The 13,789-nt window shown below is 42.6% G+C and overlaps 1 protein-coding gene across 1 annotated transcript; it reads left to right on the top strand.

The window, feature by feature from the left end:
* The first annotated feature begins 8,364 nt into the window (after positions 1–8,364).
* Positions 8,365–13,103, top strand: HEBP2 (heme binding protein 2). The gene is made up of 4 exons (XM_018567335.1): positions 8,365–8,439; positions 10,812–10,950; positions 11,963–12,143; positions 12,882–13,103. Exons 1-4 carry the CDS (start codon positions 8,365–8,367, stop codon positions 13,057–13,059), a joined length of 573 nt encoding a protein of 190 aa, XP_018422837.1. The 3' UTR covers positions 13,060–13,103.
* Positions 13,104–13,789: the final 686 nt, after the last annotated feature.

Genomic DNA, 13,789 nt, shown 5'->3' with positions numbered 1-13,789 from the left:
GAGTGACAAAATAAGTTTGTTTGGCAGCACGGAGGGAGGAGTTATATTTTATCAGGGCAGCTTTGTACAGGGTAAAGTCTTGCAGAGACCTAGTTCTCCGCCACAGTCGCTCAAGAGCACGGCTTTGTCTTTTTTGATGTTTGGTAACTTCAGTTTGCCACGGTTATAGCGGGCGTGGTCTAAGTCTGCGTGTTGTGAGGGGAGCTAAGGTGTCTAGGGAGGATGAGAGTGAGTTGTTAAAAACAGAAGTAGCCAGGTCAGGGCACTATCCCTCCTACTGACACCAATGACGGGGGGACTATTCCTCATACTGACACCAATGATGGGGCACTATCCCTCCTACTGACACCAATGTAGGGGGCACTATTGCCCCTAATAACACCAACGATGGGACACTAATACTCCTACTGACACCAAAGACGCTTCACTATTCCTTCCAATGACCACTGACATCAATTTCTCCTACTGATAACTCACACAGTGTCATTTACTACTCCCATTGACCACTAGGGTAGAGGCAATTTCACTTTCCGTGACACAGGCATTTTGTACTCCCACTGATGCAGGAACATTAATTGCTCCTACTGACCACTGATGCTGGAATATTTTTTACTCCCACGAAAGCTGGAATATTTTTTACTCCCACTGATGCTGGGGTATTGATTAGGACCTGTTCACATTATTGTGTTACGGTAATGCACTACCCTGTGTTTGTACATTATGTAACAAAAATGTGGCAGGTACACTTTTTGCCTGTTGTTATGCATTAGGCAGCTCATTGAATAAAAGGGCTGCGTTGGTGCAGCACACATGAACATTCATGTGTTAAGCTGGCTATACACCTAAAGCTGGGATCACACCTTACAACCATCGAAGACTTTTGTCTTGCGATGGTTGTAAGGTAATTTAAAAAACTCACGATCTGCCCATCTTGGACAGGCAGATTGTATTTGAGATGATCGCAAACCCACACCGTTGAGGGGCGAGCTTCCGATGACCGCAATGCCGAACGGGCAGTGTGCGCTTGCGCACACCGGCCTGTCCGGCTTTTATCTTACGAACATGCTACACACCCCCCGAAAATCGTACGATTCTCTGCGGGTTTTCAAACATGTTCGTAAGATAAAAGTCGTGCGACCTTACAGTAGTAGAGGTCGCACGGCTTCCACACACCTTACGGTATTTCCCGTGATTATCGTACGATTATCACAAGGCGTGTGGGCACCTTTACAATTATCTGCATATTTTCTGTGGTCAGATGGAAATGGTGCAGAACAGATTCCTCCATCTACACTAAACTGTGTGGATTGAGTAATCTCCACCTGGGCCAATCTGTTGCACTTTTTCCATCTGACCACAAAAAATCTGCAGATAAATTGTAAGGTGTATGGGCATCTTTAATTGCACTGCCACAGACCTAACAGGTGTAAATGGGCCTTTACTTCTACTGATTACTGATGCTGGGACATTTATTACTCCCTCTGACTTCCAAAGCTGGGGCATGTTTTTACTCCTGCTGGCCACAGTCCAGCTCTTATGTCTGACAGACTGGACCGTGAACTGGCCCTTTGTTTAGAAAGTTGGAGGAGCCCCGGCCTAGCAGAATCCTACACTATTTATCCTATTTCGACAAGGGCTACACAATGGAATACTCAGAATCTCTCACACATTCACTGAGAGAGATTCTGCTAGCTTTTGCTAGCATGACTACAGAGTGCACACATTTCACATTTGGCATTATTTTGGGGGGTGAAGTTAGACTGCAGTGCCTCCAAAAAATGACTGTGTGTTCCTCTATATACAGTACTTTCTGTGGGGCAGCATAATGGCTTACAGCATTGGGTTCCTTGGTTCGAATCCCACCAGAACACTATCTGTATGGTGTTTGCATTTGCGTTGGGCTGTCCTATACATGACACACATAAATATGTAAATATGTGTGTGCTGTTGCACCTGCACAAGTGTGAACTGGGGCTAAATTGGACCTGGTATGTGTGTGTGTAAAAAACAAATATGGTAGCTTTTGCTGTCTAGCTTGAAAGTGCGTTGGGGATCCCTTTTGTACTGTGTGTTTAGGTATGTATGTGAGGTTGGGACCTCCAAGGGTGTCCCTAGCCTTTTTTCTGCCTGAGGTGGTGGGGAAGTTAGGGCAGGGGGGTGCTGGTGATGCACACTATGGGGGGGCTCTGCTTCATCTCCCTAACAAGGCCTGGCTGGCATCCCACCCAGTGTTGCCACTGGTTGCCAGGAGCTGGGCAGGACATTGGCCAGAGCGCCCCAGGTTGCTAAGAGCTGTGCAGGGAGATGTGTATGACTCCTAGGGCTAGTTCACACCAGCCACAGTGCGTTCTGGCCGGGACGCACTGGATCGCATTGCGGCTGGCTCACTTTGTTGTGGGGCAGCAGGGGTGTGGCGGTGCATTGAACTTAATGGCACTGTAGCCACGTCCTCCGGTGGCAATGCGATCGTCCGCACGGAACGCAAGGCACATAAATGCCTCTGGTCTGGTCAGAAAAAATGCTGACAGGACCGGAACACTTGATGTGCCACGCGTTCCTGTGCAGCCGGAGGGCGTGGCTGCGGTGCCTTTCCCTTCAATGCACAGCCAAGCCCCCTCTCGCACCACAACAAAGTGAACCAGCAGCAATGCGATCTAGTGTGTTCCGGCCAGATTTGGGCTGGAGCGCACTGTGGCTGGTGTGAACTAGCCCTTAGAACTAGGGATGCTCTGACCGGAAATGGTTCTGCAACACACTGCACACATTGTGCAGCAGAGCGGCTATGCAGCCCTGTCTGCTGCCCCCTCCCCCCCCATGACCCAAAGAGATGCCTCAGTATAAGGATGTCCCTGGGGACCTCAGCCCCCATTCACACTTGCAATGTGCAACATCATATATCATTATATATCAACATCATTATATGTGTTTGTTGTGCATAGAGCAGCCCATTCCTTTTCATTGGCTGTTTTATGCGTGACAGAGAAAACAAGCTGATGGACCTTTTGGAGCATCATGCATCTTGTGCTTGTTAAATGGCATTTGTCAAGCGCCTCCTGTTTGGTGCATTAACAATGAATGGCACTGCAAGCGTGACTTTTTGTACATTTTGTAATTGCCAGCAATATTTTGTGTGCAGTCATAGTGACTGTAAGCTCCTTGAGGGCACGGGCTGATGTGAACGTCCCAGATAGCAAGGATAGCTTGCTACAAACTTGTGTTACATTGTAATTTTTGTTAACTTGCTGCACACATTCCTGTAGACTTGCAGAGCACTTGCAGCACAAGTTCTAGTTGACACTTTTTGAATTTGTAGCAAATTTGCTTGGCAAGTCTACAGCAAGAGTCCTGCAGGTGTTAGCAAGAGCTCTGCAAGCTCGCTGGTCTGGAGACTTGTAATGCAGACTTGCTGTAATTGTGCAACAAAATTGTAAAGCTTGGCAATAGTTTAGCAAGTCCTTTTCAAACTTGCAGCTCAATTGCTTGCTATCTGGGGTACAGTATGTAAAAAATAAATTTCCTATCATTTCTCCCAGAGAATAGGTGGGCACCCACAGAGCTCACATCCCTCCTCTGGTCGGCTCTGAATCAGTGATAAGCTCTTTTGTTCTGCATAGATTTCTTTATTATCACAATGCAGCTCTGTGAACGATCTCTGGTTTCATTGACCTATATGAGTGACACAGAACAAACACTGGGACTGCTCAGTGAGGAGCCGCCCCGCCTGTCTTATGAAATCAGCAGCACCCAGCAGTCCGTGTGTGGCGGGAGCAGCATGTAATCATATCACTTACAAAACACCAGCTTATCTAACCCGGCACAGGCCCCGCCCCTCACATGGCGCAGGCCCCGCCCCTCACCGCGCTCCATAAGACAGCAGTGACAGCCGTATCAGGCTACATCACGGACACACCGACCAGGAGGATCCGATCCATACACAGCATCTAGTGTCATCTCTCTACAGGTCAGACTGTAATCTATAACAAAGGGCTTCTCAGGGTGGGCTTGTCTAATGAAGGCATATATTAATACATGACAACAGCCTGGGAGTTCCAGAGGCAAGCCCGGAGGTTGTAGCACTGGGATCCACCTTGCAACTCTCTATAGTCCAGGGGTCTGCAACCATTGTCCTCCAGCTGTGGTGTAACTACAAATCCCATCATGCATCTGCCTCTAGTAGTCATGCCTGTGGCTGTCAGTCTTGCAATGCCTTGTGGGACTTGTAGTACCACAAAAGCTGGAGGACGAAGGTTGCCTACCCCCTGTTCTACGCTGTTAGTTGTATTTGACATATTAGCAGATGGTTAAAGCAGACCTTCACTCTAGAAATAGTCTTTTCCTCCCTGTGACCTTCCTCAAGTTTTAAAAGACAAATTTCTTTTGTTTACCTTTTTTGTTTTTATGTTTGAACAAAGGCCCCGCCCCCTGCCACCATTCTCTCCGAGTCTTAGGTGAAAATGACATGTCCCACTCCCACAGCCTCCAGGGATATCTGTGTCACATACCCAGGGAGGCTGCAGGAGCAGACCTTCAGAACACGTATTCACCTGTCCAACGACTCCAATACTGTCACATCCCAATCTTCTCCTTGTCATTAGAAGCCGCCTATCCCTTCTGGGTTCCCATGACGAAGAGAAGATGGCGATACGGCAACTGGCCTCTGGCAGTGGAGCGACAGATCACATCAGGACAACATTTGATCTGTTGGGCAGGTGAGTGTTTTGTAAACATAACCCTACATAACATGTAAGAAGGGAAAAGGCGGGGGGGGTGGGGGGGTCTGAAGGTCCTTTATAATCACTTGGTGTCCTGAGCAATATTTAAAATTTTACACATGCTTTTAAATAAGAATTCTTAGCTAGGAAATAACCTAAAAAGCCCCAAACAATTCTATATTTTCTGAAAAAAAGAGGCCCTGCAGAATAATAATAAAACAAAATTTTGCAAATGTTTATCAGATTGATGTTTACAGGATAAAATACACTGACATGAATTGTACTGTACACAAACACAATATAATACCCCATATCTCCTACATTACATTTCTGTTTTTGTCTGAGTTCCCATTGGGGAGATTATTCCTTATATCCTGTCCCTGCAAAAAATGTTGGGTGCAGGTGTCTAACTTTGCTCCACACTACTAAAAATGTGTCCCTACTAGAAAGGTTTCCTATCACTTCCTCTCCTGCAAAAATCTGAAGGTATTCCATTGTAATTTACAGATCTCTTCATTTAAAGCCCAACTCCAGGTGCACCCCTTCCCTCCACTAAAGGTTCTCCAGTGTGTTTTTTTCCCCCCCTGTTATTTACAGGTGAAACTCGAATAATTAGAATATTGTGCAAAAGTAATTGCAGTAAGTGCTGCAAAAGGGGCCCAAACCAAGTACTGAGTACATATGCATGCTTGTACTTTTCAGAGGTCCGATATTGTTCTATGTACAATCCTTGTTTTATTGATTGCATGTAATAATCTACTTTTTTGAGATTGTGGATTTGGGGTTCTTGGGGTTTTCATGAGCTGTAAGCCATAATCATCACAATTATGACAAATCACGGCTTGAACTATCTTGCTTTGCATGTAATGAGTCTATCTCATATATTAGTTTCACCTTTAAAGTTGCATTAGTGAAATAAATGAACTTTGCACGATATTCTAATTATTCGAGTTTCACCTGTATATTGTATGTGCCTCTTCTGCAGTCTCCAGGCCAGTCATGTGACCTCTTCTCCCCGCTCGGCAATCCTTACTGATACAGTGTGATCATGATGCCCCACATTCACAGTATAGCCCTCGGTTGGATGATGCTGGGTGTCATTAAATTTGGAAGACTGAGGACATCTTGTGGTCAAAAGGGGGCACAGTGGGGGACGGCTCTGGACTAAGCTACCTGAGCTGCTTATTTTTTAGCAATACCCAGGTGACATTAAAAGGAAAACAAATTTGCTTGGATTTGGATTTTAATGCAAAAACAGAAATATAAGAGCAAGTTTGTAAAAATGTAATCACTAGATCGAAAATTATTTTTAAGGTAAACATTGTCATAATAACTCAAAATATGTGCTCACTGAAAATCCAATATACATTACCTTTATCTAGGCTAAGAGAAATAGAGAAGCTACGATTGCTGTGCTCCTTATATTGTTAAACACACCAAAACGCTGAAAAAACAGACATGTGCCATTTTTTACACCGCCATGCACCACAATGCTTGGCAGTGCCTTGCCAAGTAATGCCTTACAACACATGTGTGCATTGGGGTGCCATTGAAAATAAATGCTGATGCATGTTATGTGCATCAATGTGCATTGTAGTTAAGCCTGCTTTATCCGCAATGCAACAGTGTGAATGGACCCTTAATGTGCCCTGCCCCCATTCTCTGAGAGATATGTTGTTTACACACCAGTCTGCTTCAGAATGTCATCTTTAATAACCTTCTTGAGGCATAATATAAACTAATGCAACGTTTCGGGACCACTCAGGTAGGGCTGCAACCAACTAATCGATTAATCAATTATGAGCATAGTTGTCAACTATTCTCTTTATCAATTAGTTGGATCCCCTAGCTCTCTCCTCCATGCTGGGAGGAGGGCACAACAATCAGTGGGTGCAATAGCCAGCCTGCTATTGCAATTTGAAATGGCCTATAGGAGGCTGGCTATTTTACCAGCCCACTATCTGCTGTATTTACATTCAACTGCCATCTGGAATCTTGCCACTGGCAGCTGTCATTCCCTGGTTGAAGCTATGCAAGCGCCATGTGCTTACAATACAATCATTTAAATAAATGTATAGGACGTGTGAAAAAAGTCATTTTCTTTTCGGCCTGCCAAATTCTGCTGCAGGAGGTGCATTGCAGTGCCATTCATTTCAATGGCACTGCAAACTCCACTCCACTCCAAACGCGCCCTTCCACCCACAGTATGATCGCCCGCACTGGAACGCACAGTACCCCAATGCCATGCATTCTAGTGCAGTGCGATTGCAAAAAACTGTGCATGCAGTTTCATTCTGAAGTAAACTTTGTGTTTGTAACACTGCATTTGTGTATTTTATTTTAAATTAAACATGGTATTTTTTTATCCGGTTAATTGATTAATTCGATAAAATAATCGGCCACTTAATCGATTATAAAAATAATTGTTAGTTGCAGCTCTACACGCAGGGTCCCTTTGTGCTTGAGGAAGGGACCCTACCCTGCATGGTCCCAAAAGGTTTCATTCATTTATATTGCGCTGCAAGAATGTTATTAAAGATGCCACTTGAGGCAGACTGGTGTGCAAACAACATATCTCTCAGTGTAAATTGTGGTGCCATCCACCAGTTGTTCCAGCACCCAAGGAAATGAAAAGAAGAGACTTCTTCGGAGATTCGGTGGAGATATTTTTATACTGCCCCCTATAGTGGCTGAACTTAAATAATCCTAAATTCACCTGAAACAAAGAACATTCCCAGTCAGATTAGCCATGTACTCTTACTAAATAATATTTTACAAGGACATATACTGTATAAAGGCTCCTGTTTTATATTACAGATGGCAATCATTTGGGCTTTTATCTTCATTCACTACTTTGCATATAGAAGTATTTTGTGTGCAGTGTAATTTTCAGATTTATACATCTAACTGCCTTTAGACGATCACTAAAGACTCATCTCTTCAGGGAAGCCTATCCCACCGCAACCTAACCACTCAACTAGGGTTGCACAGATACCAAGTACAGTACTCGGTATAAGTACGAGTACATGTACCGATACTTTTGAGCTCTAAGACTAGACTAAAGGAAAATTCAAAAGTTAGGAGGCAGCTGTCATTTGTAAGTAGCACACGGAGCTCCTGAGATTTGTACATCTCTGTTTTAATGTACGATTTTTTGTTTTTATAAATATAAATAAAGGGATGCACAGATACCAGTTTTGCGAGTACTGGTACTTGCCGAGTACTTACAAGTACGAGTACTGATACATTTTTGTTTATTGTCATGTGACAGTTTTTCTAAAACAATACAGATGAATGATTTCAGGACAGTGGTGGAGTGCCAGAGCCAGGTCCCAGCTGCAACCGCTGCAACCCTGATAGTTCTCATGAAAATGCCAAGTATCTGCACTGGTACTCGAAAAGTATCTGTGCATCCCTACACTCAACCATCACGTTCTCAAACAATTCATCCCCTCACAGCTACCTCCTCATGTATCACTTGCCCTCCCTTTTAGATTGTAAGCCCTCACGGGCAGGGCCCTCCTTACCATCCTGTCTTGAACTGTATTGTGGTTGTAACTTATATTGTAAAGCGCTGCGCAAACTGTTGGCGCTATATAAATCCTGTAGAATAACAATAATATCATATATTTATTTATTTTTCAGCTGGAAAATGTTCAATGTGATGAAACAAGTTTTGTTTTCCTCTGGAATTGAGAGCCCAAAGTGGAAAGCTTTGGAAACTCAGGTACAGTCCAGAGAATGTTTTCTAATTGAGCGGCTGTTTACATTCTACTTACTGTATATAAAAGTAGCTGTCCACCTATACATAATAATGTTCTATAATTCCATTCTTTTGCAAGAACCATGCGATAACCTATGTGAAGTGGGGTGTAATAGGAACACAGATGGCGATGAAAACCTGACAGAAGCTGTAACCCAAACTCTAATCCAAAAAAAAAAGTTTTGGGTGGCGTTGGGCTTTGAGTGAATAGCCGAATGCTGCCGAGCGACTTTCGGCTTGGCTATTCTGCTCGGTACCTCAGTGGTATTGAGCAGAATAGAAAATCAGTGAAAGAAGTTGAAAAAAAATGTTTTAACCTCCCTGGCGGTATGATTATGGAGGCTCTTAGCATGCCAAAGCGGTACATAGGGCACTGGACAAAGCCCTAGGGACAAAATTTAAGTGAAATAGTTTGATAAATATATGTAATTATAGCAGATTACATTGTATTGTGTGTATTCTGTGTAAATGTCATGTTTGCACTTTTGAATTTCCCGCCGCCTCCGACCTCCGCTGTGACGCCCGAAAACGAAACTGAATGCCGGCATCGGCCGGGCGAAAACAGCAGAGGACAACGCGGGCTCGCATGGACAAGGTAAATGACACTTTTGCGCAATCCCGTGTGTGGCTCGGGGTTACCGCTCTTGGTCCTGAAAATTATCCCCGAGCCAAACTCGGGGATAATTTAAATACATTTAAAAAAATAAATAGAGATTTCTTTAAAAAAAGAATTTAAAAAAAACAACAATTAGGCGGAGCTAGCAATGACAGCTAGCTCCGACCAACTGTTTCCTATTGGCCAGGACCTGCTAGAGTCTGAGCAATGAATGCCAATGAAGTGCGATCACGGCCGGCTCCGCCCAGTTGTCATTGTTCAATGACAGTTCAGTGTCCCCAGGTAACCTGGGAACGCTGATCTGTCATTGCAACTGGGCAGAGCCAGCCGTGAGGTCACAGCTGGCTCTGCCCAGCTGTCAGTTGCCATGATTTCGGACGGCCGTTTGGGCCGCTTCGGGTGTCACTTTGGCTCATTCGAGCCGAAGCATATGCCTTCGGCTCGGCCGCCTTTGGGAGCTGTATGGGCTATAGTGAATAGCCTGTACAGCTACGGCTGATCCTTCGGCTAGCTTTGTGAATAACCCTATATAGTGTTTACATCTGAGAGCCCCCCCTCTGAGAAAAGAGAAGAAGTGAGTATTTCTCAATAAACATTTGTGAATGAAGGGATCAGCAGTAGCAGATGATTCATGGTAAGGGGTTGTAATATATTGTGGGATCTTTTTTAACCCTTTCATCTCCTTCCTCTCCTGTGCATCGGATCTCCTTCCTGCCTCTGTAGTGCCTGTATATTAACCCTTCACGTCTTTTGCACTATTGCCTCCCTGTGACTCTGACACAGCCTGGCATCAGTATGATTGTGCATGCTGTATTCTAGTTCTGTGTCACTAACTAAAAATATGGAAGTCAGGAGACCAGCATAATGACTAGCATTTTCTGCAGCAGGTCAGCATTGACAGCCACAGTATTTCTTTTACAGGTCTCCTTTAAATATAGCACATGTTATAATCTGAGCCTCCACTCTTGAATTGTTATAATAGTGCAGGCTTACCTATGAGGAATTACATTTTCTTACGATTTACTTGTATTTCGCTCCCTACTTCTACTGGTAGAAATATCGGATTTTAAAGCCTTCCCATGTCCTGACTGAGCTCAGTACTGATAATAAACACTCAAAATATTGCCTTATAACAAAGGTACTGTCAGGATTATATGAAAGAAAATAGAGGCCCCATTCACACCACAGTGCTTGGATGAGGAGCATTGTGGAGCTTTTTCTATTTCACAATGTGGTTTGCAGTGCCTTGCAACGGATTGCAATGCATTGCATCATGGCACATTTAAATGCAATAGTTTCAATTTTTAACCACACACCCAAACTGAGTTAACAGCGGAACAGGGTGAATTAAAAACAAGGCAATTTGCCTCGTCTTTGTGTTGGGGCTGTGCTAAGCAATGCCTCACAATGCAGCTGGTGCGCATGGGCCTCAGGGCCTCATTCATTGACAGCAGGCCCAAAAATGTACGTAATCACGTCAGCCTTCCTTTGTGCCTTACAGTCTCACACAGGACTAACATTTTTGTTTTAAAAGCTCACATCTGTGCCTCAGAAATAAAGCTGCGCTCTCATACCATCTTACAGAAAGTGGATATTCAGATACCTACAATGACCTTTCCTTGTGAGTTTTCTTTAAACCTGCAAAGCATTTTTTTTGTATTTATTTATTTGTTTTATTGGACATCATGTGACCAATTTTGTTCTCTATTCTGTCTTGCAGACTTCAGATTATGAACTGCGGCAATATGAACCTACAAAGTGGGTGAGCACTGAGATGTCATCAATAAAAGAATGGGACAGCGCTGTTAGCAAAGGCTTCATGCGCCTCTTCAGCTATATTCAAGGGAACAATGAAAAAAGTAACCACCCTCTAATTCATACATTATTAATCCACTAATTAGAAAGAGTAAAAGATTATGTAAGGATGTTCTATAGTATATATGGGTCTTGGATGTTTACTGAGTTAATTGATTCCATCTTGCTGAGTGTACTCCAATCCTCCCTCCCTTTCTGCTATTTTTGTGCCTTTTTTACTCCTTTTTAATAATGTAAAGAACTAATTTTATTTGTTCTGTGAAGAGAGGTGCACAAGCTACATTTAATTTTGAGATATTGGACAGGTCACTAAAAAAATTTGGAGCTTGCATATACAGTAAAAGTTGTTTTAAAACTATCACCTTTTTTTTTTTTCTTTCTTTTAAATCACTCAAAAATGAAATAATCAAACCAAATACCTAAAGAATTTATTTTTTGTTTGTAAAAAAAAAAAAAAAGTTTAGCGATGCGGTACCATATGTAATGCGGCTATAAACAAATATGTATACACAGATATACATAGATTCTGTTTCTACATATTTATGGTATAGAAATAATACAGTAGAATTAGACTGTTCTTTGCTCTTTCCACTCCCTAAGAAGGCTGCATATCTTTGTGAATTCTTTCCAGCATGTAGTGCACATAATCTGGCGCCACCATCTGTCCTGTATTGTCAGCAAATGTGGTATTAGTGCACACTATCCACATTTGGCTGCTAATGTATTTTTTGAGAAATAAGAGATAACTCCGATACTAAGATAAGACCAACTCCGAAACTAGCCATGGCTGCTTGTGCTGCTTCTGTATGGTAAGGCATTGTAAGAGAGCAGCAGTTTTCTCTAGTAACACTAGATGGCAGCATTGTGCTCTCCAGCGCTCTGGGGGGAGAGATTAGAAGTCCCCCATAATCACAGACGATGTGCTGTGTAGTATTTATGCCTTTTTTGTGTCTTACACTATATTGCATTTGACATTTTGAAGTCAAAGATGTATATTATTTTCAGATTCTCTTTTTATGAAAAACTGTAACGCTTACAGCTGTTTATTTTGTGCAGAAATGAGTGTTAACATGACTGCCCCTGTGACCACATACATACAACCTGGAGAAGGGCCAGCATGTGAATCCACAATCACCGTTTCATTTTATATCCCATCTGAACACCAGAATGATCCACCCAAACCTTCTGAAAGTGAGGTGTTTATTACAGAAAGACCAGAGACTACAGTCTATGTCAGGTAAACATATTCTTTTTTAACTACCCTGTTTTGCATATGATTTGGTTAGACAAAGAAACAATGCGTTGTGACATTTTATATCGGAAAACAAAATCTTGAAATAATCCTTTCTCCAGTGACCATAATTCTTGATTCATCTCTTTATGTGAAAAGGCCATACATGTAAAAAAACATGGATACATATACAGGTACGTATCACATTATATATGTATGTGTGTGTGTGTGTGTTATATAAAATATATATATATATATATATATATATATTTAAGCAGACCATTCACCTATAGATTTTCTATGGTCAGATGGAAAAAGTGCAACAGATTCCACAGTTTAGCATGGATGGAGAAATCTCCCACTGGGCAAAGCTTCAGTGTCTTGCTAGTTGGCCACGCTGGGTCCAGTCAGGGAGGCCGACTAGCAAGATACTGAAGCTTGGCCCAGTGGGAGATTCCTCCTTTCACACAGTTTAGCTGGAGAAATCTGTTGCACTTTTTCCATCTGACCATAGACAATCTGCAGATAATCTATAGGTGTATGGCCAGCTTTATTTAGAGAGTGCTAAAACACCACTTGAAAAATATAATTAACTACAGGATTGCCCATCAACCTTGGAGATGATTTATAGAGTGAGATGGTTGAGTGTTTGAAGAAAACTTCAGTTCACCTTACTTAGCAAATCACCCCAGTAGCATACTACTGGGAGATACAATACTTACTTATCATTTTATTTCTTTATAGGTCCTTTGGAGGGTTTACTAATGAAGCAAAAAACAAGGAGCAGATCCTGCAGTTGTCTGAATGCTTAAAGCGGGATGGAAAAGGTTTTGATGAACATGTCTACTACACTGCTGGCTACGACAGCCCATTTAAGCTGTTAAACAGGCACAATGAAGTTTGGTTGTTGGCAAAACAATGAAAATCTACACACAGAATCTTCATGGATTGATAATATATGTCTGAAGTGATCCCATAAACTGGTCTGAAAAATGTACCAAATATACCTTTTAAAAAGAGTGAGGGGAATTTATCAAAACTTAAGCAGACAAAAACCGGAGCAGCTGTGCATGGCAACCAGTCGGCAAATATCTTTCATTTTTCAAATGTTAACCGAACAAACTGAGAAGAGAAGCTGATTGGTTGCTGTGCACAGCTGCTCCAGTTTTTATCTGCTCCAGTTTTGATAAATTCCCCCCGATGTAGTATTTAAATTGTACCTGCATCATAATGCTAGTTGCCTGGTGGTCATGCTGATCCAAATATTCAATATTCTCTCACACGGACCTAAAACAAATAAGCAGATAAGGAGTTATGACTTCACGCTGACTTTCTAATCTGCATGGTTGTTCCAGGTCAAAAGAAATGAGCAATGGCCAGGAAACTACACATTTTAAAAGCAGACCAGCCATGGCAGGCTTTTTTTGTTTTTTGTTCGTCTCCGTACAGGTTTTCTTTAAAGTAGAAGGAAAGACTATAATAATCCAGGTTTAAAACCTTGCCTCCCCACTGCTCTTGCACAAACTGCATGCAGCTGTTAAGGAATACCATTCTATTCTCTTCTTCAAAGTGGTCACATGACCACAAAGCTCAAGATCCTTCATGTTGAATGATCGGTTTCTGTGAATGGTGGGATTAAACTCTGTCCCTTG

The sequence above is a fragment of the Nanorana parkeri genome, unplaced genomic scaffold, assembly GCF_000935625.1.
Source record: "Nanorana parkeri isolate BGI_ZX_2015 unplaced genomic scaffold, ASM93562v1 scaffold1031, whole genome shotgun sequence".
In the NCBI taxonomy this organism is placed as follows: domain Eukaryota; kingdom Metazoa; phylum Chordata; class Amphibia; order Anura; family Dicroglossidae; genus Nanorana; species Nanorana parkeri.
Note: the sequence above shows the minus strand (reverse complement) of the source record. Positions and strands in the feature narration are given on the sequence as shown.